The 24,460-nt window shown below is 35.7% G+C and overlaps 1 protein-coding gene across 4 annotated transcripts; it reads right to left on the bottom strand.

Moving 5' to 3' along the window:
• Positions 1–699: 699 nt before the first annotated feature.
• On the bottom strand, positions 700–24,245 carry LOC110448098 (RNA binding motif protein, X-linked-like-1). 4 transcript variants are annotated; one of them, XR_002462680.1, is made up of 14 exons: positions 24,158–24,245; positions 17,854–17,980; positions 17,456–17,562; positions 16,860–17,155; positions 15,950–16,095; positions 14,787–14,952; positions 13,951–14,145; positions 12,886–12,906; positions 11,307–11,471; positions 10,710–10,810; positions 9,681–9,760; positions 2,966–3,062; positions 2,217–2,293; positions 700–1,186 (listed from the first exon to the last, which is right to left on the bottom strand). XR_002462680.1 is itself a non-coding variant. In XM_021494159.1 (13 exons), exons 3-13 carry the CDS (start codon positions 17,972–17,974, stop codon positions 7,155–7,157), a joined length of 1,680 nt encoding a protein of 559 aa, XP_021349834.1. In that variant the 5' UTR covers positions 17,975–17,980; positions 20,324–20,389; positions 24,158–24,229; the 3' UTR covers positions 6,738–7,154. The 4 variants fall into 4 exon arrangements, 3 of the variants coding, with proteins under 3 accessions (XP_021349834.1, XP_021349835.1, XP_021349836.1); XM_021494159.1 differs by lacking the exons at positions 700–1,186; positions 2,217–2,293; positions 2,966–3,062 and adding exons at positions 6,738–7,436; positions 20,324–20,389 and having other exon boundaries at positions 24,158–24,229; XM_021494160.1 differs by lacking the exons at positions 700–1,186; positions 2,217–2,293; positions 2,966–3,062 and adding an exon at positions 6,738–7,435 and having other exon boundaries at positions 9,683–9,760.
• Between the last annotated feature and the right edge of the window lie 215 nt (positions 24,246–24,460).

The following is a 24,460-nucleotide window of genomic DNA, read 5'->3' as shown; positions in this document are numbered from 1 at the left end:
GAACGGATAGCTCGGGGGTCCTGAAATTTACAATTTAAGTAAAGCCCCTGATGATCTTTCTTTCCACGTAGAGAAAATCACTGTAGTACCTCTGAGTCTGGAGAAGAAGATTTTTTAAATATTGGATAATTTTCCCTTTGAGGCCCCGCCCTGGCCCCAGGGGTTGGGGTAGGAATCCCAATTTTAAAGCCTCATCTACCAAGGATGATTCTGACCAAGTTTGAAAAAAATCCATCCACTGGTTCTTGAGAAGAGGTTGAAAATGTAAAAGTTTACGCACGACGCACGACGGACGACGACGCACGAAAAGCGATTGGAATAGGTCACTTGAGCAAAGCTCAGGTGACCTAAAAAAAAAGAGATAAAATGTTGAACCATGTTTGTGACAGTGTTGTGGAAATTAATATGTACTGTATCGATAAAGACCTCTTAATTGTCTGTAAAACTGACCCGCTACACAAGCTAAGGTTTTCTAAACAGAAATAATTAAAAAATAATCCAATACATACTGTAGGTAGTTTTTGAAAGTGGTACAGAAATCCTAGAGAACATTCCATTTTTTCAGGTTTAGTTTAACTGCACACTGAACAAAATCAGTATGCTTGCTTACCGATATGTTAGTTACTAGCAACACTACTTTATTTCCTTCTTCTCATTATAAACTTTGTCACTTTAAACAAAGCACAGAACAAAATTAAAAGATGTTCATTCTTTAACGTCTGTAAATGACATTGGCTGTTCGAATTTCAACAAATGACACCAAATCATTCTTTCCATGTGAGAAGTTTATTTTGAGTACTTCAATTTTTATGCACCATCACAAACCATACATTGTTCACTGTTGAGGGTACAGATTTTACAATCAGACAGCATTTAGTCCCGATGTTGACAGTAAATGTTTATCATCACATGTTGTCTCACAGTTGGTTACAAGGTGTTTTACATCACAAACCAAACATTGTCTGGTGTTGACAGTAAAGACTTCCATCAAATGTTCAATCAAGATCACAGAATATCATTCATCCACAAGTAACAGTAAGTTCGGTGTTATACATAGCCATCATCTCCTTACAGCACACATTTGCAAGTATCTGTTATGGTCAAGTTCGCAGCATCCTTGTCAAGTTGACTGATCCTGAATCTCTGAACGATGCTGGTCTGTTTTTCACTGCCAATTCCGGTGATGCTACAAGGAAATAAAAACAAGATTCCATAACTGTTCTCTCTATTATCACATATATGTTGTTAATCCTGTCCCATTGACTGGACATTTTAGGTCAGGCCAAGAGTGATGAAATGATGATCTCAAATACAAAAGTCATAAAACATTGCGACATAGCTCTTTCAGCTTTCAAATCAAGGGAAATTAAAGAAGACATCACATTTTCCCCAAATCAATGCCAGCAAGTTCAGGGGCCGGGAAAAACTTTTAAAAGCACTCGTCCGTCGGGCAAGTGGACTGATAAAAAGTACTCGTCCGGATGGAAAATTCACTTGTCCGAAAATTTTAGACTAAAATGTTGTTTAAATAATATGTTAATGAATTGTATCTATCATATAAACAATTGACATGTATTATTGTGTGGTAATGTATGGCATACAATTAAAAGTCACAAAACCTGTTAATATTTGTTTGTTTTGTTTTACTAGTCCATAATAACATGTGAACAGTTCAACACAAATTAATTAGTCGTAAGTGACGCATAAACACAAATAATTAGTCATTTCAACACATTGACATTCAGTCGTCAGAGCCATCTTCTGAATCATTTGGATAGCCTCGTTTTTTATCCATTATAACAAGTACAGTATCATCGGAACACTCGGACGTTATTGATCAGTTTGTAACGTTATCAATTAAACACTTGCTTCTTAGGAGCCAGGCATGGCATTGGCGGGTCTTTACAAGCGTAAATTAGAGTTACACTCAGTATTCACCAATCTTGTCAAAATTGAAAACAAATAACAGTGCGTTGAAGGGTCTTGGCATTTATTATCACACAGAAAAAACGATAAGTAAAGTTACTAAAACTGATATTTCCTTCAAAATTTACTAGTCCGACAGACTAGTTACTGTAAAAAATCACTCGTCCGCCGGCAAAAACCACTCGTCAGGACGAGCGGACGAGTGCTTTTGCCGGCCCCTGAGCAAGTTTTTTATTTTGCTTGATTCAGACTTATCTGACAAAAGATTTTAATCTTTTTTAGCCACTCACCTTGTAGAATGTGTTCACTGGTAGGTTGTATTGATAGGTCACCTCATCCATGTGTCCCATCTTTTTCCAGGTTACCTCTGAAATATATAAAGACAAGAATTCTGAAAATGGTGCAGTGTTTACTTGTAAGCAGTTAATACCATCATTTTTGATACAGACTATATGTACTATTGTGATACAGACTATACACAAGCCTTGTTCTGGTTCCTGGCAAAATGGTCTGTTCCCAGCTATGTAACATGCCTCGTTCCCAGCTATGTAACATGCCTCTTTCCCAGCTATGTAACATGCCTCGTTCCCAGCTATGTAACATGTCTCTTTCCCAGCTATGTAACATGCCTCGTTCCCAGCTACATATGTAACATGCCTCGTTCACAGCTACATATGTAACATGCCTCGATCCCAGCTATGTAACATGCCTCGTTCCCAGCTATGTAACATGCCATGTGTCCACATCAAAATAAGCCAAATGGACTTGTTATCTACTATCATCATGCTAACAATTACAATCAAACAGTTCAATCACATTTTTCAAGAAGTTCATATACTGAATCTCAAAATTGAAAAAAAGCAACTCATTCTTAAGAAAAATGTGTCGAAAATCATGTATATTAAGTAAAACTTTATGAGATGAGGAAGAATTTACTTTCAAAATGTTCAGATTTTAAAATAAGGTTTACTAATGACAATCAATGTACCTGACCAGATACATTTCTCAGCCACTACCAGAAGACTTCATTATTACTCACCCTTGCTGGAGAGTAACTTTCCAAATGGTCTGAGTCTAAACCTGGTTGATGTGTCCAGCTTCTATCCAATGTCACACAAACTGATGAATCATCAACCTTCAAAAATGTTTTAATGCTTTAGCAGATTGAACATAACATTAATCAGCAAAAATAGACATTTCATTTTTATTCAACATATTTACAATTGCATACACGTTTATTAAAGTTATCTAGCTTTGTTCAACATTATAGCCAGTAAGCTAGTATTGATTAATTATTCCTTTGTTATATTTTTCAATTTTCAATTTCAGTTTCCATTCAAGTTTGATAAACAAAATAACTTTTCACTGATAAAAAAACATCTGGATCCTCTGGAATACCTGAAACAAGAGGATTAACTTTTAACAGCATCTCAAATTTTTGTAGACAATATATTGTATTAATATTTTACAATAAAAATAATTTTGATTGTGATTCTTCAAAAGATGCTTAAACATGATAAATATTTTTATAATAAATTAAATAATTTGAATAAACTTTGAGGTGCTGTGAATTATTTTTTTCAATCCGTTCCATCTTCATATCTGAAAGAGAAACAAAATCAGTCATCAGTTCTCTGTTCTCCCACAATGCTGCCCTGCACTTTAATATCCTTTTTATGCCTTCTTGTTTCCGTATTCCTTGTTGGTGATGCTAGCTTGGCATTGGCCAGCTTGTGATGATGCTTCCAATGAATTGTAGCTGCCTTTCTCCGTGTCACAGGATTTGATCCTTGTAGGATTGTAGCTAGAGTAAAAATGGATTTCAGCAGAGCATACATTGGTACATATCGAGGTGTGAAGGTTAAAGCCATCCCTACATTCTCCAGCGCATAACCGTTAACCCAAACGTAAGGTGGTGGTAGGTTATTTTTCCGCATTATTTTCTATGCATTCATTTGGATTTTAAAATTATCACTAAAAGAGCATAACGTCCACATTCATCCAATAGCGTTCAAATAAATCAAGAAGATTCTCAAATTCATTAGAATATTTTGCTGTCCGAATAGCGTTCGGCTTAAGCTTTTTTTCCAAAGAAAAATCATCGGAACTATTGAGAATATAACGAACTTTTCTGCGCGCGACAAGATATTGGTAAAAAATCTTCATTTTCACGGCCTTCAATTTTTTTTTTTAAATTTTCTCACCTAAAACTTACAACATGGTGCGCACCGAAGGAGTTACCTGTCCAGGTGAAGTGATATCGTGCTGATGAAGTTCTCCGGGAGCTGGACAGGTGTTTTACTCTGTCCTATCGGAGCTCCTCTTGCGATTACATTGTATCCTGTCTGAGGGACACTTTTTGTTGCGATTACTTTCCGTGTTCATATCAAATGCTGTTGATATCCTTCTGTATTATGTTGTTCTGTGGAGCAAACACAGTCAGTGGCAAAACTACATGTACATACAGGGCACTTCGAATTTCTTAAGCATGTAAAATATTTAGGGTAAAAATTCTGGGTAAAGGAAACTGCTTTTATAACCTAAAACTATTTTTTTGTTTATTGTCCAAAACAGGTTTTATTTTAATATTCTGTTTTTGATTGTCCAATCAGAATATAGAAATATAGAACTCGTACTTCGACAACACCTACCATGGCTGAATGGATAATTCGTATGACGGCTTGATTTGACTGGGTGGATGAAAGGAGTGCTCTGGCACACCTCAAAACACATAGATATATAAGGAAATATTACCATCCTTCACATTCGGCGGAATCTTCATTCCTGTGGTGACAAGTAGGTATTTCTCCTTCGTTTGCTGCACATTTCAAATCTTTTCTCTTCATTCCTTCCGTATGTACTTTGTGTGATCTTACTGTTGTTCAAGCAATGGTTCCATCCTCCACTCCAGTAGTTTAGATTGATAACAGATAATTCAATGATGTGTCCAAAGATTTTTTTCCCCTGAATGTTTGACAACAGTTTTGCAACTATTAAAGACTACCAATGTTCAAATTTTTCTGAATGACAAAACAAAATTTCAACCCAAATAATTTTATTTGGAAATCAATGCCAATGGAAAGAGATCTCCAATAAAAGAATTTAAAAAAATCCTATGTTCAAGTATTTTAGAATTCCAAGCTGCAAAACTAAAGCATTCATTTTGTTTTAAACGCATCATTGGTTTATCAGACATGAATTCATTTTTCTCTTCCGAAGTTTTGAAGATTTCCAATATACACTGCTGTTGTGTACGTGCGAAATTTTACAAGTATTTGGTAAAATGCTGAGTATTTGCAATTTTTGACTAACTGTATAAATAATGCACTGTAGATTACTTGCACCAATTAAAACATCTTATTAATATGTAACATACGCACTGTAAAACTATAGAAAAATCAATTTACAAAGTAAAATAAGTGCAATATAATAATCTACAACCATAAAGTATTTAAATAACATCATTTGATAGCAATTCAAGCGAATTATAAAAAACATTAAGTGTTTCAATTACGGAATTTTTACAATGCAATGAATGTACATGCACAATTATTTTATAGAAATAAAAGGGATAAAACATCATTTTAGAGAACTATAATTGCGTTATTTATCAGAAGGTAAAGTTACAAAAGTTATTAGAAGTGATCTACAAAATATTTGATAGATATGTAAGTAATCTACAATACAAGTATTTCATAACAGCACCTAACAGTACTTTGAAGAAATATAAGCAATACACTGCTTTAAAGAAACTGAAACATTGCCATCAGTTAATGAGCTCATATAACAGCAGTACGCATTTCTTCCTACAGAACCGAGATTGAATGGATCCAAAATTGTAACAAAGACGCAACAGCAAATTACCAAAAACTGTAAACCCATACTTACCTCCGAGCACTAAATCTGATATTGTTTCCGATAACTTTCATTATTAACACTGCGCTTTGCTCCAGTTATTTCCTCTTGTATTTTATAACAGATAGTACGTTCCTGTGGGGACGAGTGTTAACTGTTGTCTATATAAACAACACTCTTTTCATCTTTTCCTCATATGTCGATCCAATATTGGTTGCATTTCAGAAATTATCAAGAACTTCTTCCCTACAATTCTTCTATCATTTTCAAATTCCAAAAAAATCAAAGCAAGTTCGGCAACTATTTTCGTTAATCATTTAAAAATTCTGAAAAGCATTTGAAATCAGAAATGTTATGCCGGTGAATCCATATCAAGCGATCTGTATCGACGACTGAAATAATCTTTTTGAACCAATGCAAAATTATTTTTAATTTAGAAGTTTAATTTTCATACTATTCATGAAATATGTCAGATTTTAACATATATATGTCTATATTTTTTTCTGCTTGCTTCGTGATGGATACGGTATGAAGTACGAGTATGAGTTGCTTCATATATTGCTTCACAATTTTATCACAATCGACACGGCATGTGGGTATGAGAATTAGCTGCTTCACAGTGAACGCGATAAGTGGATTTGAGAACAAGTTGAAATGCCTTGCAGACCCATTGTGCTTGGTATCGGTATCAATACGGTATCAAATTAAAATCCATTTTAAACTTCTGTTCAACTTCATACTGCTGCTTCGAAGCAAACAATGAATTTGTTAATTTTCAGACAGTTTTTCTAAAGCTGTATCACGTTTCATCCTTTGTTGCAGTTTACAATTCTCCTTTGTTGCCTTAAAATCGGTTTTTGTTTTCCAGTTGAATCAATTCTTGTTTTCCAGTATTTTGGTCCTTCTCGTATAATCTGATATTTTCATATGAGGTGAAACGGTCAAAACAACGGTTGTTTATACATTAAGACAATCTATTTATTATCAAAGGTTCACTACATAATGAATGTTGACAATCACAAGAATGATAATGAATGACAGTTTTACAACAGTTCTATACAAAAAATATGTAACCCTATGAGGATTGTTATTTTATCATATGGTGTTCAGTTTCTAACTTTTCCCACATCTATTATGAATACCTTGGGTTTCTGTCTCTTTCAAGTAACAATTCAATTATACTGAACCGATTAAAACTTCCATAATGACTTGTTATGACTTTTGAAATAAAAACCTATGTATAGAAAAAATTTAAAATGTCTTATTCACGAGTCACAATAGCTTTCTGCTCTTTACTTCATATAATCTTTTTAACTCTTGAATAAGGCAATGTCTCTCATTTTCTCTAGCCTAGACATTCAATAGTCCATGTCTCAACGCCTGAAAGGGGGTCCACCTCCCCTAGATGGAACGCCCGGGCGTGGTCTTTTAATTGGGGGTCCTCGCGAGTCTGATGGTGGCGGCGGGCGCCTACTTCCAGCCCCAAATCCATCCCTACTCCTGTCCTCCCTAGGAGGGGGTCCTCGGGAACCACCTGGTGGTCCCCTTTGGGGAGGACCCCGTGATGGTGGGGCTCCATGCGATGAGGGGGAACTGTACGGTCCTCCTCGGGAGGATGTCTGTCTTCCTGACATTCCATTGTCTCTGCTTGAACCTATATTGGTAGGAGATGGGAGAAACAAAATGCGACAAGTGCAATTAAATGCAATTCTATTTATTTTTTAACGTTAACGTAACAAATTCCTAAAATGCAGAGTTCATTCCAGTTGAAGAAACATCACTTTGCTTGCTGATGAAAACATGTTAGATTACATGTACGCCATACACCATCACTCAGCATGAACATTCTTAGTTAAAAATATCCTTCACTCGCGAGTAAATGTCTGAGGATTAGTAGTGTTTAAGATACTGGGAGGTATTTAGCACAAGTATAACAGATAAACGTTTTTATAATGTACAGTGATAACCTCGTTAATCAAGATACTGGTTTCTAATTCAGTCACGAATATGAAATTCACAGCACTATTGGAAGTTGGATCTCAATCCTTGTTGTACAAATCAAAATTTTCTTGTTAATAATTACATAATATATAAATGGTCACAAAAAATAGTTGGAGTTTCCAGGGGTGCACAATTTCATATTTAGAATACTAGCCCGCAGGATGATATTAAAAAGTTCCACTAGCCTGCCCTACATTTTCAAAGTAACTATTAAAATTTCACAATCTAGATATTTGTTACCCCCAGAATTCAGGCTAGTTGTATTTTGCATTCCTGATTTCTTTTAAACACTAGATAATCTAGATTATTTATTTTGATTTCTAGTGAGAATTGAAGTAGTGTCTAAATTCCTTTTGGCAAGTGGGTAATTTGTTTATTCTGATGATCAGAGAAAGAATTAAAGTTGTAACATTGCTGTACATTTTATTTTTTTTGTAGCTGTAAGTTTTTGTTTTTGGCTACTTTTACCTGACAAACTGATTATAAGTTGAAATAATACTTAGGCCAAAAAAAATTAATTACTTGGTTCTCAGGCCAATTTTCTTTTGAAGAGATCATGAGGCAGGAAGGTATATTTCTTTTTTCATTTTACATGGCAAAAATGAAACGAGGGAGATTTTTTTTTTATTCCAAACAACCGTGAAGTTTGTAAAACGTTCATTGTGGACATTACATTGTCAAATGTGTCCGATTTTTGTCGCCCAACACACACAAATACTTTATCAGAACAGAGTTTATCTGGGAACGACCATTTTTTATAGTTGTGTAGAGACCTGTCACGGAGCAAGCCTCCGAAAATCCTCCCACGATGTACCAGGGAGGAATCACGGACCCCTCCATTCCTTATTTGTACCGAAATGTGCGCCATTTGTACACAAGATTAATAAGTCATAATCGTTTCAACGCTTGCCTGTATATCATTATTCATACGTTTTCGGGACTTGGGTGACCAACGAGTAAAAACAACACGCGGACCAATTTTCCAGATTTTTTTAAAGAAGGTTTTCAAGATTTTTTATTTATTACTTTCACGATAAAATCGGCAATGCAGTGCCCTAAAATGAAATGTGCGCGGGCCTGAGAACCAAGTAATCATATTTTTTTGGCTTCAATATACGCGTCTGGAATGAACTCTGGTAAGTGACAATTTGTCATGACAGTTGGGTATGATATTATATTTATAGGAGGCTCTTCAGAATTCATATTGCAAATGCATAAATTAGAAGCTTTATTTTTCGGTACTAAGCCTGAATGTTGACAGTTTGAACAAACTTATTCCATATTTTTTATAAACCGTTTTCAATTTTATAGCAGATGCATGCACTGTTATTGACTATTTATGAAATAATATTGAAATATGGTCACATTTTCATACTTATCTGTTCCGAGAAACCTAGAAAGTTCACATCTGGTGTTAACTCCTTACGATCTACACTGTGAAGATGATAGGAATCCATTGCATTAATTTTAAGGCCTTAAAAGGTTCTCAAGAATCCACCATCGTAACTCGCGTCCTGTAGTCTTTGACATGACATGTCACGTTGAAATTCCACTCAGTAAAAAAGCTCATACAACTCGTTTGTCTAGTGATCCTCAGATTTTTGCTACGAAATTTAAAACCGGATTTTTCAACAAAATACATTTGTAATCCATCCTCCTCAGATATTATGGTTGTATTGAAAGGTAATTTCCAAGATTTTGCTCGGTGGTTCACAGATTTGCGTTGAAAAGCTACTTTCACACTCTCGTTTTCCATTGTTTCTTACGAGGTGGGTTGAAGAGATTAATCCCGTTTGATGCTACATATCCCTGTGATCCTGGTACAAGTGTTCAGGTTTTTACTGAAAGCAAGACATGTAAAAGCAAACCATATTTTGTCACAGAATCTAAAAGTACTTACCACCACCACCTGTGCTACCAAATCCACGGCTAGGAGGCCCACTTGGTCGTGAAGGTGGACCACTCTGACGTCCATTTTCTGAGGAAGAAGTAATGGTTTCTATCCTTATACAGTACAACCAAGTTTAAACATAAACCATAACTGGAAATATGTCTCTCTTCTTCATGGTTTTTTTTTCATGGTTAGAGAGGCAATTAATACAAGCATTACTTGGCTTCACCTAGCACTTCTTAATACATTTGTACAATAAATGCATGTTAACATGCCCCTTATATTAATAATTAACATGTAATATGCAAGGTAAATCCATTGTAATATGTAATATAAGTCCACTGTAATATGTAATTTAAGTCCATTGTAATATGTCATTTAAGTCCATTGTAATATGTCATTTAAGTCCATTGTAATATGTAATTTAAGTCCACTGTAATATGTAATATAAGTCCATTGTAATATGAAATATAAGTCCATCGTAATATGTAATTTAAGTCCATTGTAATATGTAATTTAAGTCCACTGTAATATGTAATACATGTCCACTGTTATATGTAATATAAGTCCAATGTAATACGAAATATTAGTCCACTGTAATATGTAATTTAAGTCCATTGTAATATGAAATATAAGTCCATTGTAATATGAAATATAAGTCCATTGTAATATGAAATATAAGTCCATTGTAATATGTAATATAAGTCCACTGTAATACGAAATATTAGTCCACTGTAATATGTAACTTAAATCCATTGTAATATGAAATATAAGTCCATTGTAATATGAAATATAAGTCCATAGTAATATGTTATATAAGTCCACTGTAATACGAAATATAAGTCTACTATAATATGAAATATAAGTCCATTGTAATATGAAATATAAGTCCATTGTAATATGTTATATAAGTCCACTGTAATACGAAATATAAGTCTACTATAATATGAAATATAAGTCCGCTGTAATTTCGACGGGCGTGTAATAATAAGTGTGATTTTGTTCCAGTGACAGTAATCACTTGAATGGTTAATACCTCTGTAAGAATCGTATTCTCTGGATGGTGGAGGACCTCTATCGTATTCACTTCTGGAAGATACCGTTCTATTCGTACTGAAGTCTCTTGAATAGGAACTACTGAAAAATGAATATATTTTCGCTGTTATTTTTGTTATTAGATAAAAAATGTGACATTATCAGAGGCCTGGTTACAATGCATCCATGGACAAAATAAATAGTAAATTAAGTTGTGTTTGCTGCAGATAGATCTCAATGTTTAATATTTTGGGATATAATATCAAATTTGGAAAAAAAATAAGTAAATCTCACTGTAATTATGGAATGTGGCAGAATTCTGGCCCTAAATATACTGACAGGTAAAACCTTGACACAATGCCACCATTTTCATTATTTTTAAATCTTAACTTTAATTCTTCAACAACATTATAACAAGAGAGGAATCTTCATTAATGACTACCTTACTTTTATGGTCAAAATGTTTGGTCATGGTGTATTTTTGTATATTTGGGTATACATTTTTACTCCACATGGTTTAAACTAAAATTAAAGATTACGGGTATGGGACAAAGAAGTGAATTTTAAAAGGTTGCTTCAAGAAGCTACCACAACTTACGTTGATAGTCCGTACTCTCTGCTGGCTGGTTCTGATCGGAATGAGTCACGACCACCACTGTATTCATCTCTAGGTGACAGTATAGGGTCCCTGCTCGGAGCTCCAAAGCTGCTTCTACTGGGGGCAGCACTAGTGTAGGAATCCCGGCTTGTCATTCCATAATCTCTGTGATGTCAGATATATAGGTTATATTATCACAGTTGTTTTGTTTATACTTACTTCATATTGCACTTCAGTAGAAAATTGCAGTCGAATCTTTTAAGAGACATAAAAACCCAGTAAAGAATGGTTAATGTACTGACAGGAATATTTTCTACGGTGTAGTATGTAAGAAATGTGAAATGGTTGCATAAGTGGGCGAGACAGAACGCTCATTAAAAGAACAGTTCGAGGAACATGTGAGAGACGTTCGACTCAAGGCAGAAAAAAACAATCAGTAGGCGTTTCCTTCACCATTCAGTCAATGCTGTTGGGGTGAGGGTGCTACAGGGAGTACACAAGGAAGGCAGGTCATATAGACTGTTAATTGAGGACATACATGTATGGATAAGAAAATGTAACACCAAATTTCCATATGGGTGTAATATACAGAAGAACTTCTAATGGGAGAAACATGGCTCTTAAGTTCTTAACATTGCATTGACATTTTGTTTTTGATGGCGTGCTATTATGACGTCATATATTTAATGAGTCATTGCGACAATTGTATGTCATTTCCTGTACCTCCGAATAAGTAAGATGGACGTTACTTGAAACAACCATTGACTTTCACCCTTGAAGAAGGCCAGGAGGCCGAACTATTGCGATTCAGAGTGAGTTTAGATGAAATAGAATAAAATATGTCACGTCAGAAAAAAAATAAAAATCAGTACGAGATTGGCAAGATGTAAAAAAATATATATATTGAGATTGACTTGTGAAAATCAAGTTGATGATAGAGAATTATGTGCTGTGCAATTTTTCTTAATTACATAAAAAGCTATTTTTTCTGAATTGTATGCAGTAATTACTCCTCAGTTTCACTAGATATATAGTTTAGACAACAGAATAATTAAAACTAAGGTTGACTGACCAGAGGACATACAATGGGCTGATTATATAAAACTAAGGTTGACTGACCAGAGGACATACAATGGGCTGCTTATATAAAACTAAGGTTGACTGACTAGAGGACAAACAATGGGCTGCTTATATAAAACTAAGGTTGACTGACCAGAGGACATACAATGGAATGCTTAGACAGAGATGACAACTACATGTTCCAATTGAAAAATGTCTGCACTGTCACAATTGTATCTTTTGCTTACTGTTTAATTTGATAATGTTATATTTGATGTTGTCTTAGAATGGGCACTGGACTGCAAGTCAAATTACAGTAGTACATTCACCCTGATACAGTGATAAGCTGGTATTAATCCAGCTTGGAGTGTAAACCAACATCATTTATCATGTAATAAATCTTTTAACTCTGGAATAATCAATCATGTTCATTTTAATAAAGGTATTATCTGTTTCAAAACTGAAAACAGGCTTTACATAAAACATTTACAAAAATTCTTGGGATTTGAGCATGACTTACCTTGAATATTCATAGCTTGTGCTAAAAAGAAAACGAAGAAAGAAATTTAGTTTTAATGCCAATTCTCAATAAATGTAACATATCGAAAACAAATGAAAATGGAAACGGGATTCTGTGTCTCATTTCATATTTCAACAAAAGAAAACTCCAGTATGAAGGAACGAGTTTAATATCTTATGGTCCATACACACACTCACAAGAGAGCTACCTTACTATGGTTTAATATCTAATGGTCCAAACACACACCCACAAAAGAGCTACCTTACTATGGTTTAATATATAATGGTCCATACACACACACACACACAAGAGAGCTACCTTACTATGGTTTAATATATAATGGTCCATACACCCACCATCAAGAGAGCTATATTTTACTATGGTTTAATATCTAATGGTCCATACACACCCACAAGAGAGCTACCTTACTATGGTTTAATATCTAATGGTCAATACACACCCACAAGAGAGCTACCTTACTATGGTTTGATATCTAATGGTCCATACACACACACACACACACAAGATACCTTTACTAAGATTATTATAGCTATGTGTCCACTGAAATGCAACATGTAACAAATAAAACAGGAAACAATATTCTGAAAAAAATTTCTTATTAAATATTTTAACAAAATTTCAAATGCCAGAGAAAACTCATTGATCCCTTACAAAAACATTCACACCTTCATAGTTATTTTTACGATACTCCATGTGTCTTTGTGTTTGTGGGAGTGTTAGTAAAATTGCAGAACAATGCTTTAAGGGTGAACGTTAACAAATAATTTCTGAAGATAATTCTTTTCAGAAGCATGCATATGCAATTAAAATTACAAATAAGGTACAGTAAAGCCTAATTGCTACCATTCATTTTGGAGTAATGGTTCATACACGGAAAACATTTTAAGCAACATTTATTCCCTCCTCCTCCTCCTTTGATAACAAAAGTTACTCCTTCCTCCTTTTTGAAAAAGAAAACTTATTTTTTTCATCCATGAAATAACCAGAGTGTCTTTTAATATGGATCTACTGAAAAGCACACAAACAGATGGGATGGAGACGCACCTGGCAGGGGCTCTGTCACGTGCCGCTGGAGGAGCTCTGTCCCGGGGCCCAGGAGCTCGGTCGTAGCTGCTGTAGCTATCCCTAGAGGGATAGTCTCTGGATGGGGCAGGTGGTGAGTATTCCCTAGCAGGAGGAGGGTAGTCTCGTGAGGTTTGTGGATAATCTCTAGCTGACCCACGACTTGGGGGCATGCGACTGCAAAACATAATTTGGAACAAACGCTACAGACAAAATATCATGCTGTTATTGTAAAACAAACACTGATGTGGCATTCTTATCAGAAACATTCTACGCAACTTCAAAAGCTGTTGTTAGCAAACTCTTATAAGGGGATATCAAACTGGATTGAAAACACTTATTCATGCGTTTTGATCACTGATTATATACATAAACATATAATTTTTAAGACTACAATCTCAAATTATTGTTCCGTTGTATAATTGATATGATACAGTGCCGTGGAAACAGCTACATACACATTAGTTGTTATTTGATCCCATGAAAAAAATATACAAATCAGATTAGGGCTATACTACATATGACTATATAGGATAAAAGCTGAGAACTGGTCAGGAATTGACTACAGCAAGGATAAACAGGCTAAAACTACATCCTTTCTGCAATTTTTAATGAAAGAAGATTGAAGAGTTTTTGTCTTTCTGATCAGATAAGCATTACTCTTACATCTCCTCTGATTTGTTTGCAATAGATAAACTGAATTTTCATCCTTATAGCTATGACAAAACATTTTTACTTCCATTTATTTTGCCATTTTATTCAATCTTCTAATAAACATTTTGGTAATAATCACAACAGAAGTTAGTGTGTGTTTTTACCTGTCTGCGGGAAGAGGACCCCGACCGTAATCACGTGTGGGGGACGGATACGAATCCCTCCGAGGAGGTGCTCCTCTATCCATTCTTTCTGGTCTCTCCATTCTGTCCATCCGGTCCATTCTGTCCATTCGGTCAAAACTATTCCCAGCATATCTATCCCCTTCTCCTGAAAGTACCACAGGAAGATAGTTAAACATTCCCGAAGTTTTGAGAGAACTAGAAATATGTCAAATGGACATTATGCTGTCCCTGTCAGGTCTATATTGAGAGAAACATTGTACCACCCCTAATCTTCTTAAACTAAACATAAATATAGAGTGAAATATACAGTGGTTGTCTAGTTGACAGAGCTGAAATACTGTTTCTATTGGACTTATTGCAATTTGAAAACTTGTCAGCTGGTCGAGAAATTGAACAAGAGGTCCATTGGACCTGTATCGTTCACCTGGTTTTATATGTAAGTCATTACAACTGAATGCACTAGTACATCTTTATATGAAATTTCCTAAAACCAGACAAGATCTATGTTCTAACCCAACTGGGACCACAATATCTGACTTTCAACTAATCAGGGGCCTCCATTGAGTTGCCACGTTAACAGATTTTGAAATAAGTAATATGTCATATTACAGGGTGTAATCAGACAATACTTTAACTTACATTCAACTATAAGCTTTTATAAACCTAGATTACCAATTTTTAACAATTTATGAAAACTACACCATAGAATATGATAATCTAGCTGTACCATTTCTTAGGCAAGTCAACCTCATTCAATTAAGAAATGTATGTTCTTACTAAATGATGTTTTTGACCAAATTTTGTACAATCCACTAAGGCAATTAGGGGGTATTAGCGTGTTAAAGCAAAATTTTAGATAATTTCCCTTTTTGGGCCCGGCCTACCTAGCCCCAGGGGTCGAACCAGCCTCATTTATTTAGGAAATTATTGCCCTCCCCCAATGAAGTTTCAGAGCGAAATTGGTTAAAATCGTCTCTGGTTCAGTGAAGCACTGTTAAAGTCAAGATCACTTTCCTATATAAACCATATAAAAGTATTATTAAAATAAAACTTGTTACCTGCCTTCCTACCCTTAATTTTTCAACATGTTAAAGGAAACCTTTATTTTGTTGTCTGGCCTTATTTTGTATCTTAATCCTTACCTCGTCTTGGTGGAGTGTCATGTGATTGGGGAGGTCCCCTTCTGGCACCTGATCCAAACATGGATCGTTCTGATCTATCTGGTCCACTCTTAATGCCCATTGGTTTCCTATCCTCGAACGAATCTCTGCCATAGGAACTGTACGAACTACAAAATAAACATCATGAGGATATTCATTGCTCACCTTGAAATTTAAGCAATCAATCACGGAAAAATATATTTTTGACCCCAGTCTGTTTCCATATTATGACCCTGGGTAGATATAGTCCCAACCAGTAGGGCCAGAACACAGCACAATCCTGGTAGCATGACTGTGTTTGTCTCTGTTTGACCATGTGTCACGGCTGTAACCAGGTAATTTATCACCCATTTTGTGGCCCAACCACTCCGCCCCCTTTGGGTTGAATCCTCTATTTTTCGGTATTCATTTCCTATGGATGTTTCCGACAAAATATGATTCTTCCAGCACATAGTTCCAGAAGACAGCCTGTTTAAATATTGCTACATCACCCTCATTTCTGCCCAGTCTCCAAGCCTAGACCTCCAGCCCAACCCTTCCAGGGGGATTGTAATTTAATCCTCCACCACCAAAGAATATCTTACAGTCACATTTGATGAAATTCTGTCATGCAGTTCAGAAGAAGAAATTTTAAGAGATTGTTGACAGTCAGACAGCCAACAGACACTACAATATAGCTTAAGCCAACTATGGTCCTCTGGATCAATTGAAATGTATAACGCCACATACTACAAACATGTAATTGCAATCCCAAGAAAAATGTTCCATAGCAATAAACACACGAAAGAGCGAGTTTTCAATTTTGAATTATGTCACAGTCTTAGTACAGCAAAGTAATGCAAACACTGAATGATTTAAATGATAGTAAAGGAGAAAGAAAAATTTGAAATACCTTCCACCACCACCCCCGTATCCTCCACGACCCCTGGGAGCCCCACGACTTCCTCTATAACTTCCTCCTCCACCCCGCCTTTCAACACCACTTCCTCTACGGGGCCCCATAGAGCTGCCACCCCTTGTGGGGCCTCCTGGTCTGGGTGCCCTCATCCTTCGGTCTCTGTCAGAGCTGGAGCGGCGTCTAACTGGAGACCTGCTGCGTGCTTTACTTCGGACAGACGAGCTGCGACTTGCCCTAGCTCGATGAGGCTTGGTCGCTTGTTCTACGTGAATAGTCTTGCCCTTTAGTTCCTGCATATAAATGTTTTCTGTTATAAGAGTCAAACACAAATCCTTGTAGCCATCACCTTTTAGCTAATCATAAAGATAATATCGTTAAGTTCAATAGATATACACTTACAATAGCACTTCAGTGCTTGTCATAGTAGACACTATAAGATTTTCAAAGAAACATGTTCCTTTTTGAAGACTCAAACAACAGCAGTCATAAAAATATCACAATAGAATACAAAAATATAAGAAGATCCTGTGTTACATATACTGTAAATTAAATGTCCCTGTGTCACCATACAGGTTCAATGATATAAATACCTGTCCGTTCAAAGTCTTCACTGCGTCTTCACCATCCAATGGGTTCTCAAATGTGACAAAACCAAATCCCCTTGATTTATTATTTCCTTTGTCTCGTATCAAAATTGCTGCAGAAGAAATAAATATATACGTCATCCAATTGGGAGCATTAGCATAATTTATTGAACATGTACACAAGTCGTCAAAGCTTTTGATGATAAACTTACAAAAGCCATCACTGCAATGCAGCATGCATAACTCAACAGAAAATCAATAATCCTGCCCTTGATAGATATATATATATGATATATATATCAAACCCTAAAAGAGCACACAAAACCAAACCATTTACCCTAAATTATATAAAATAAATCCAAATCACAAGATAAAATGTTAATTATTTTTACAAAAATACTTACTTTCCGTCAACCGGCCGAATTTAGAGAATTTTTCTTCCAGTGCTTTTTCATCAACATCTGTAGGTAATCCTCCAACAAACACTTTGCCAGGTCGATCTTTTTCTATTGCATCACTCGGCATCAGGGTCTGCAAGGAGATGAAGAACCATTCAGTGCATCTTAAAAATGTCTTTAACAGGTTATATCAATATCCTGTTAACTATTGATGAGTTTACTGCATGACATACTCATAAGGGATGTGACTATTCCATCAAAGTAAAAGAATACCAACTAAATTTTCCTTTGAATGCAGACATGTGATGTGTTTAGTTTGTTAAGTAATTGTACACTTGCTTTGATTGATCAGACATTCAATGAAATAATACATTTTCTACCCCAATATGCTGTGTTATTCCACTCTCAGATCATTGTATAAACTTGCAGACAGTTAGATAAATATGAGTTATATACCACACGTGGTACATGACCTTTCAGGCTTTTGATTGGACGAGAAGATGAACTTTGACCGGGAAGACTTTTTCCATACGCTTTTTGCCACATGCTATTTATTTTAAGTCGTCTGCTGTCAACATCCAGCAAATGTTGGTGACTTTGTGAGGTTACGCAATGGGGAAAATGGGGTTATTATTAAGTAATATTAAAAGAAGATGATATTTAAAGATTTGATCCCTAGTTTCAGGCCAAATTGCTAGACGCTCGATATCGTTTTGACGTCACACCGTCGTGTGTCCAGGTCATGAAACTAAATCAAGGTCTGTCACAGTGTGGGGAAATATTTCGTTCTCCCAACGTCCCGTTATCGCTATTTGGAGGGTTTGACTATGGCTGAACTTTTACTATAAACGTCAACCATATGCATAGAACCTTCATGAAGAAACGTCCCAGGCCTATGGTTTTGGACATTGACAGTGATTAGTTAGTTTTCATCACTTGGCAGGAGGCAGATTTCGTACGATATGCGTACACGCATCTAGTCAGCGGTCAATTTATATACATATATTAATGCAATACTGCATATTCTCAATACTTAAAGACGTTCATCTACTATATTTTTTCATGAAGTTGTTGCCAAAACATTTATTTTGACAATTATTTAATTTGTAAAAAAAAAAGTCATTTTTGAATATTAATGAGTTTCTTTTTTTACATGGGTCATATCACTACGCCAGCCTTGTCAACAAATACATGTGTGTATGTTATTCAAATTGGGTCACACTCCAGCTGTTTCCGACTGAAATTGTGCTAGAAACAGATCACACGACTCGTGGTTGAGTATGGTATTTATTTCACCCTCGTTAGTTAATTTTCAAAAGTTACAGAAAGACACTCGCTAAAGCTCGTGTCTTTTGTAACTTTTTAAAATCAACTTACTCAAGTGAAATAAATTCTATATTCAACAACCACTCATTGTGAAACCTCTATATATATTATATCAAGGATCTGATTATTCATCCATATGGGCTGAAAATTTGCCCCATTTCTAATGGAGACTATCAAAACTGACTTTTATTTTTTTAATATCTCAACTTGTACTCTGATGAAAATGAAACTTTTAAATGAAATAATTACAGTACATTGTACCGGTTTTGAATTGATTTAAAATGTTGATTTTCCAAAATTAAAGTTCAGGTGATGATCAGGGGCCTTTTTGCCTATACAATAACGCTCGCTGGTAAATTCCCTTTGTGTAGTAAATAGGTTCAAACTTTTCTATAATGCCAATGTTTTATATCATAAGTATCCAACTCAAACATAACTAGGTTAGGCCATTCACTAGCAATATATCAGTCAGCAAAAAATAGGTCCATGCATCAACATCTTCATCGTGCATGTCTCGATTTAAAAAGTAATACTAATAGCTGTATCCAAATTTTCTATCATTTTCACCATCCTCTAAATCTTTTCCATCACCAATAAATTTATATATATATGCATACATTGTGTTATTAACAAATTTGAAAATTTCAACTAATATCTATATATATAAAACTAGTTGCATTTCTTGCTACAATTGGAGCCAGTTAACATATACATATTATATCTAGCTAGAAAAGCTTTGAGATCTATTTCCATCTTTCACAAACGTGCACTCGGGTTTTTATATATAGAAAGTCTCATCTATTCCATCAATACCCAAAAACCAATGAGTACACGTGTCCCTTAAATTTGAAGATGTTTTAGCCATGAAACATGCCAATGAGATTGTATAAAACCCAGTTCCTGTACTAAATCCATGTTTAGTTGTTAAAAAGTTTAGTGCTTTAAATTTTGTCTTCAAAAATCTGTGCCAAATTCACAGTTAACATTATTTTTTTCAACAAATTTCAAATTATGCCCACAACAATATCACCAGTCATACACTCATTAAGATTTCTAATATAAATAAATATTCCCCGATTCCGTCAGCACCATCACCCTTTTCTCAGTTTACTTTCATGCAAATTGTGATCTACATAAAACTTGTACATACATTTCAGAGGTGATCTAGGAAAGCCAAAAATGTGAACTCTTTATACTGGAATTTAGATATGTTTACCTACAAAAAAAAGAGAAGAGTATATAATATGTATACTATTTGCTAATGGCTGGACAATTTAGAATGACCTAGACATTGTTCCTGGATGTGCAGTGTTGATGTACCTTAAAATAAGTATGTACTTTGCAAAAATATGCTAAGCTATTTTTTTAGGTAGAACTATATTCCATGAACACTGTACAGCATATCACCAGAAAAAAATCATTGGTCATCCATTAAAAAGTACAAATATAACTTTTATGCATATATATGTTCCCCAGTTTCAGTAATATTGCATGTCTGGTAACCTTGATTTCCAGTAGCAGATTTGTAGTTGAAGTTATAGCCTTGCTATGTCTGGTTCTTCTTCATTTTTAACGGGGGAGGAAATGGACAATCAGTCAAGGTTCTACAGTCCATACTAACAAAGTCAAACATATGATTTAGGAAGTTAATCAGTACCAGTCTGAAGCTAAACAGTACCAGTCTGAAGCTAACCAGTACCAGTCTGAAGCTAACAGTCCCAATCTGATCGAAGCTAATCAGTACCAGTCTGCAGCTAATCAGTACCAGTCTGAAGATAATCAGTACCAGTCTGAAGCGAATCAGTGTACCAGTCTGAAGCTAAACAGAACCAGTCTGAAGCTAACAGTACCAATCTGATCGAAGCTAATCAGTACCAGTCTGAAGCTAAACAGTACCAGTCTGAAGCTAACAGTACCAATCTGATCGAAGCTTATCAGTACCAGTCTGAAGCTAAACAGTGCCAGTCTGAAGCTAATCAGTACCAGTCTGAAGCTAATCAGTACCGGTCTGAAGCTAAACAGTACCAATCTGAAGCTAGTCAGTACCAGGCTGAAGCTAATCAGTACCAGTATGAAGCTAAACAGTACCAGTCTGAATCTAAACAGTACCAGTCTGAAGATAAGAGTCCCAATCTGATCGAAGCTAATCAGTACCAGTCTGAAGCGAATCAGTGTACCAGTCTGAAGCTAATCAGTCTACCAGTCTGAAGCTAAACAGTAACAGTCTGAAGCTAAACAGTACAGGCTGAAGCTAACAGGACCAATCTGATCGAAGCTTATCAGTGCCAGTCTGAAGCTAAACAGTGCCAGTCTGAAGCTAATCAGACTGGTACTGATTAGCTTCGATCAGATTGGGACTGTTAGCTTCAGACTGGTACTGACAAGCTTCAGACTGGTACTGATTATCTTCAGACTGGTACTGATTAGGTTCAGACTGGTACTGACTAGCTACAGACTTGTACTGATTAGCTTCAGACTGGGACTGATTAGCTTCAGACTGGTCCTGACTAGCTTCAGACTGGTACGGATTAGCTTCAGACTGGTACTCCCTAGCTTCAGACTGGTACTGACAAGCTTCAGACTGGTACTGATTAGGTTCAGACTGGTACTGACTAGCTTCAGACTGGTACTGATCGAAGCTTATCAGTACCAGTCTGAAGCTAGTCAGTACCAGTCTGAAGCTAATCAGTACCAGTCCGTTGAACTTTCAGGTCTAGCAAGATTAGGGGAAAATGCAACATTACACAAAACATAGTGGCCATGGTATGTACTTTCTTTTTGTGTTTTAAGAATATTTATATCTTTAAATCAGAACCAAATTTTTTAAATTATATTATAAGTATGATAGAGAATACATAAGTCAATAATCTGATACATTTGTTTCAAATTTATTTTCCACAAGAATGTTAAGATTATCAGTCACAGTATCGCTCTAACAATGAACTACGACTCACACAGCTAGGTGATGCCAGGTGGGTTTTAGGGTATCTGAGCAAGAAGGTGGGGATGGCGGTGAGAAACAAGGAACAAAAGACAAACACATTTCGGTAATCAATGTCGGGCCATAGCCTGCAACAGGGGGTCAAGGGAGGGGGAGGCCAGTTGCCCTGCCCCCTCGAGCTCCCCCACACGTTTTCATGCACACAGCTTTCCATCTTCAGAGGATTCACACTAAAATCCCATTTTCATTTTGCTCCCCCGTCTCTCCCCATTAAGTAGTTGGCCTAGGCTACAGCTATTAGCATAACTCTGCAGATATATGCCTCGTGTAAAATCAACAGCATCTGTCAAATAGCTTTCTGATGACGAGAGATATATTTTATATATTGCGACATCAGAGCTACGAAGCGGTCCTATGCCAACTAATGGAACAAAATCAAAATTGCTAATCTGCAAGATTACATATTATTTGTGTCTCATATGAGTATGTTATCAAAATATTGCATAATTGTGAAAAAACAAATCCTTACCAATGCAAAACACTCTTTCACAACATTAGCAAAATCTGTCTTTGGGTCAAATAGAAACGACCGCCATGACAGATCACGCGCAATGTTATCTCAATTATCCTTTCCATATATTGCCTGCATGGCCAAATATAGTATTACTACTGATGCCGCCATGTTTATTATTATTTCCATATTGGGTCATGACACCCATATTTAGATGTCTGACCTCTATCGGAAGAGAGACAAACTTTCCAACATGGCGGTCAATTCAGATTTGTATTACGCTTGCTACGTTAGCTTGAAAAGTTAATGACATTTTAGGGAGAGTTTAACTTCAAGTTATACAGGATATCAACAGAAATTGTTCATACTACAACCCTATTTATGGATGCGAACCAATGTGTTGTCAATTTATTCTAAAATCACACCGGGCTTGCTCCATCAGGTCCAGTACACTCTGCCGATTGAGCTATATAGCTATATTCACCTATACATTATAGCTGTATTGAGCTATATTTTCTCAGATTTCAAATCTCTTTAAATTAAAGCAAAGTCGCATTAAACAGTAAGGTTTATGGTAATGTTGACTACAAAAAGCATAGTTAGATGTATATTTTAATTTTTCATAAATGTAAAATTTCCGATTGTTTTACATCATTATTTTTTAAAAAGAATACCTTTATTTGATGTCTTTTGTTATCACCCTAATGATAGTCTTATTTTTAAAAGCAACTTTGTTTCGTTTTCCTTAAAAATGAAAATCACATGAAAATAGCTCAAAAGACTTACTTCAGATAGGTCGATAGAGCTATTATATATGTCTTTACAGCTATATAGCTCAATCGGCAGTGTACTGGACCTGTCCATTACAAGAAATTGGATCGATTTAATACCCAGCCGCGCATAGGAGGCTGGGTATTAATATAAGTACTACTAAAGTGTGTTAATCTGACGTTGTTGGTAAGAGGAAACTTGAAATGACAAATGGAGGGTGGGTTGATTCTCAGTAAAAGATTAGGTTAGCTAGCTGGTAATGATCAGTAAAATAATAGGTTAGCCTACCTTCTATACTGTTTATACTTGAATATAACTTCACAAATTTGTATCTAATGTCATAAAGCATATCTTCTTTGTTTTGCATTGATTCGTGCTGTGATCGATCTGGACACGGAACAATACCGAAGTATCGAATTTCACGGAACCGGCAAGTCTACTTCTTTGTATCGTCATTTTTCATCTTTCTCAACAATTTTACTTAAGCTAATGTCAAGAGTGTTAAAAGCCTATTGCAAGTATGAATACGAAGGAAACTATTCGTGGCGTCCCACTTATCTTTCAAACACCGAAGTCGGCTTTACAAATTAGCCATGCAGCACGATGCTCCATATTAGGCTTATATCACTGATGTTTTCACACAGTTACGCCTTCATTCCCCTAATACATATATGTCTACGTACAAATATACGAACAGTGTGGCTCCATCCGATTGCTTTAGTGTATTTAAACCCAAAGCATGGACGTTTTATGTTACTTACAATCTGTTATCACATTATCCAATATGGAGGATTTGTAGAAACTGCCGGATGTTGCGCATGCCGGTGAACGCGTCTGAGCTTTGTTGAGACTCGGCAATCTCCGTCAGAGCACGAACACGTACGAACAACAAAGTCATAGTCTGTTTCAGATAAATTCAACAACTTACGTTTATAAAAACATTTAGTATTTAATGTTCTGAAATAAAGATTTATGTATGTGCACCACGGAATTGCCTTTTACGACCGTGAGGTTAAAATTAGTATAAAAATATAATTGACACATTCATAACATTAACAATAACT

This window comes from Mizuhopecten yessoensis, unplaced genomic scaffold (assembly GCF_002113885.1).
Source record: "Mizuhopecten yessoensis strain PY_sf001 unplaced genomic scaffold, ASM211388v2 scaffold3819, whole genome shotgun sequence".
NCBI classification, from domain to species: Eukaryota; Metazoa; Mollusca; class Bivalvia; order Pectinida; family Pectinidae; genus Mizuhopecten; species Mizuhopecten yessoensis.
Note: the sequence above shows the minus strand (reverse complement) of the source record. Positions and strands in the feature narration are given on the sequence as shown.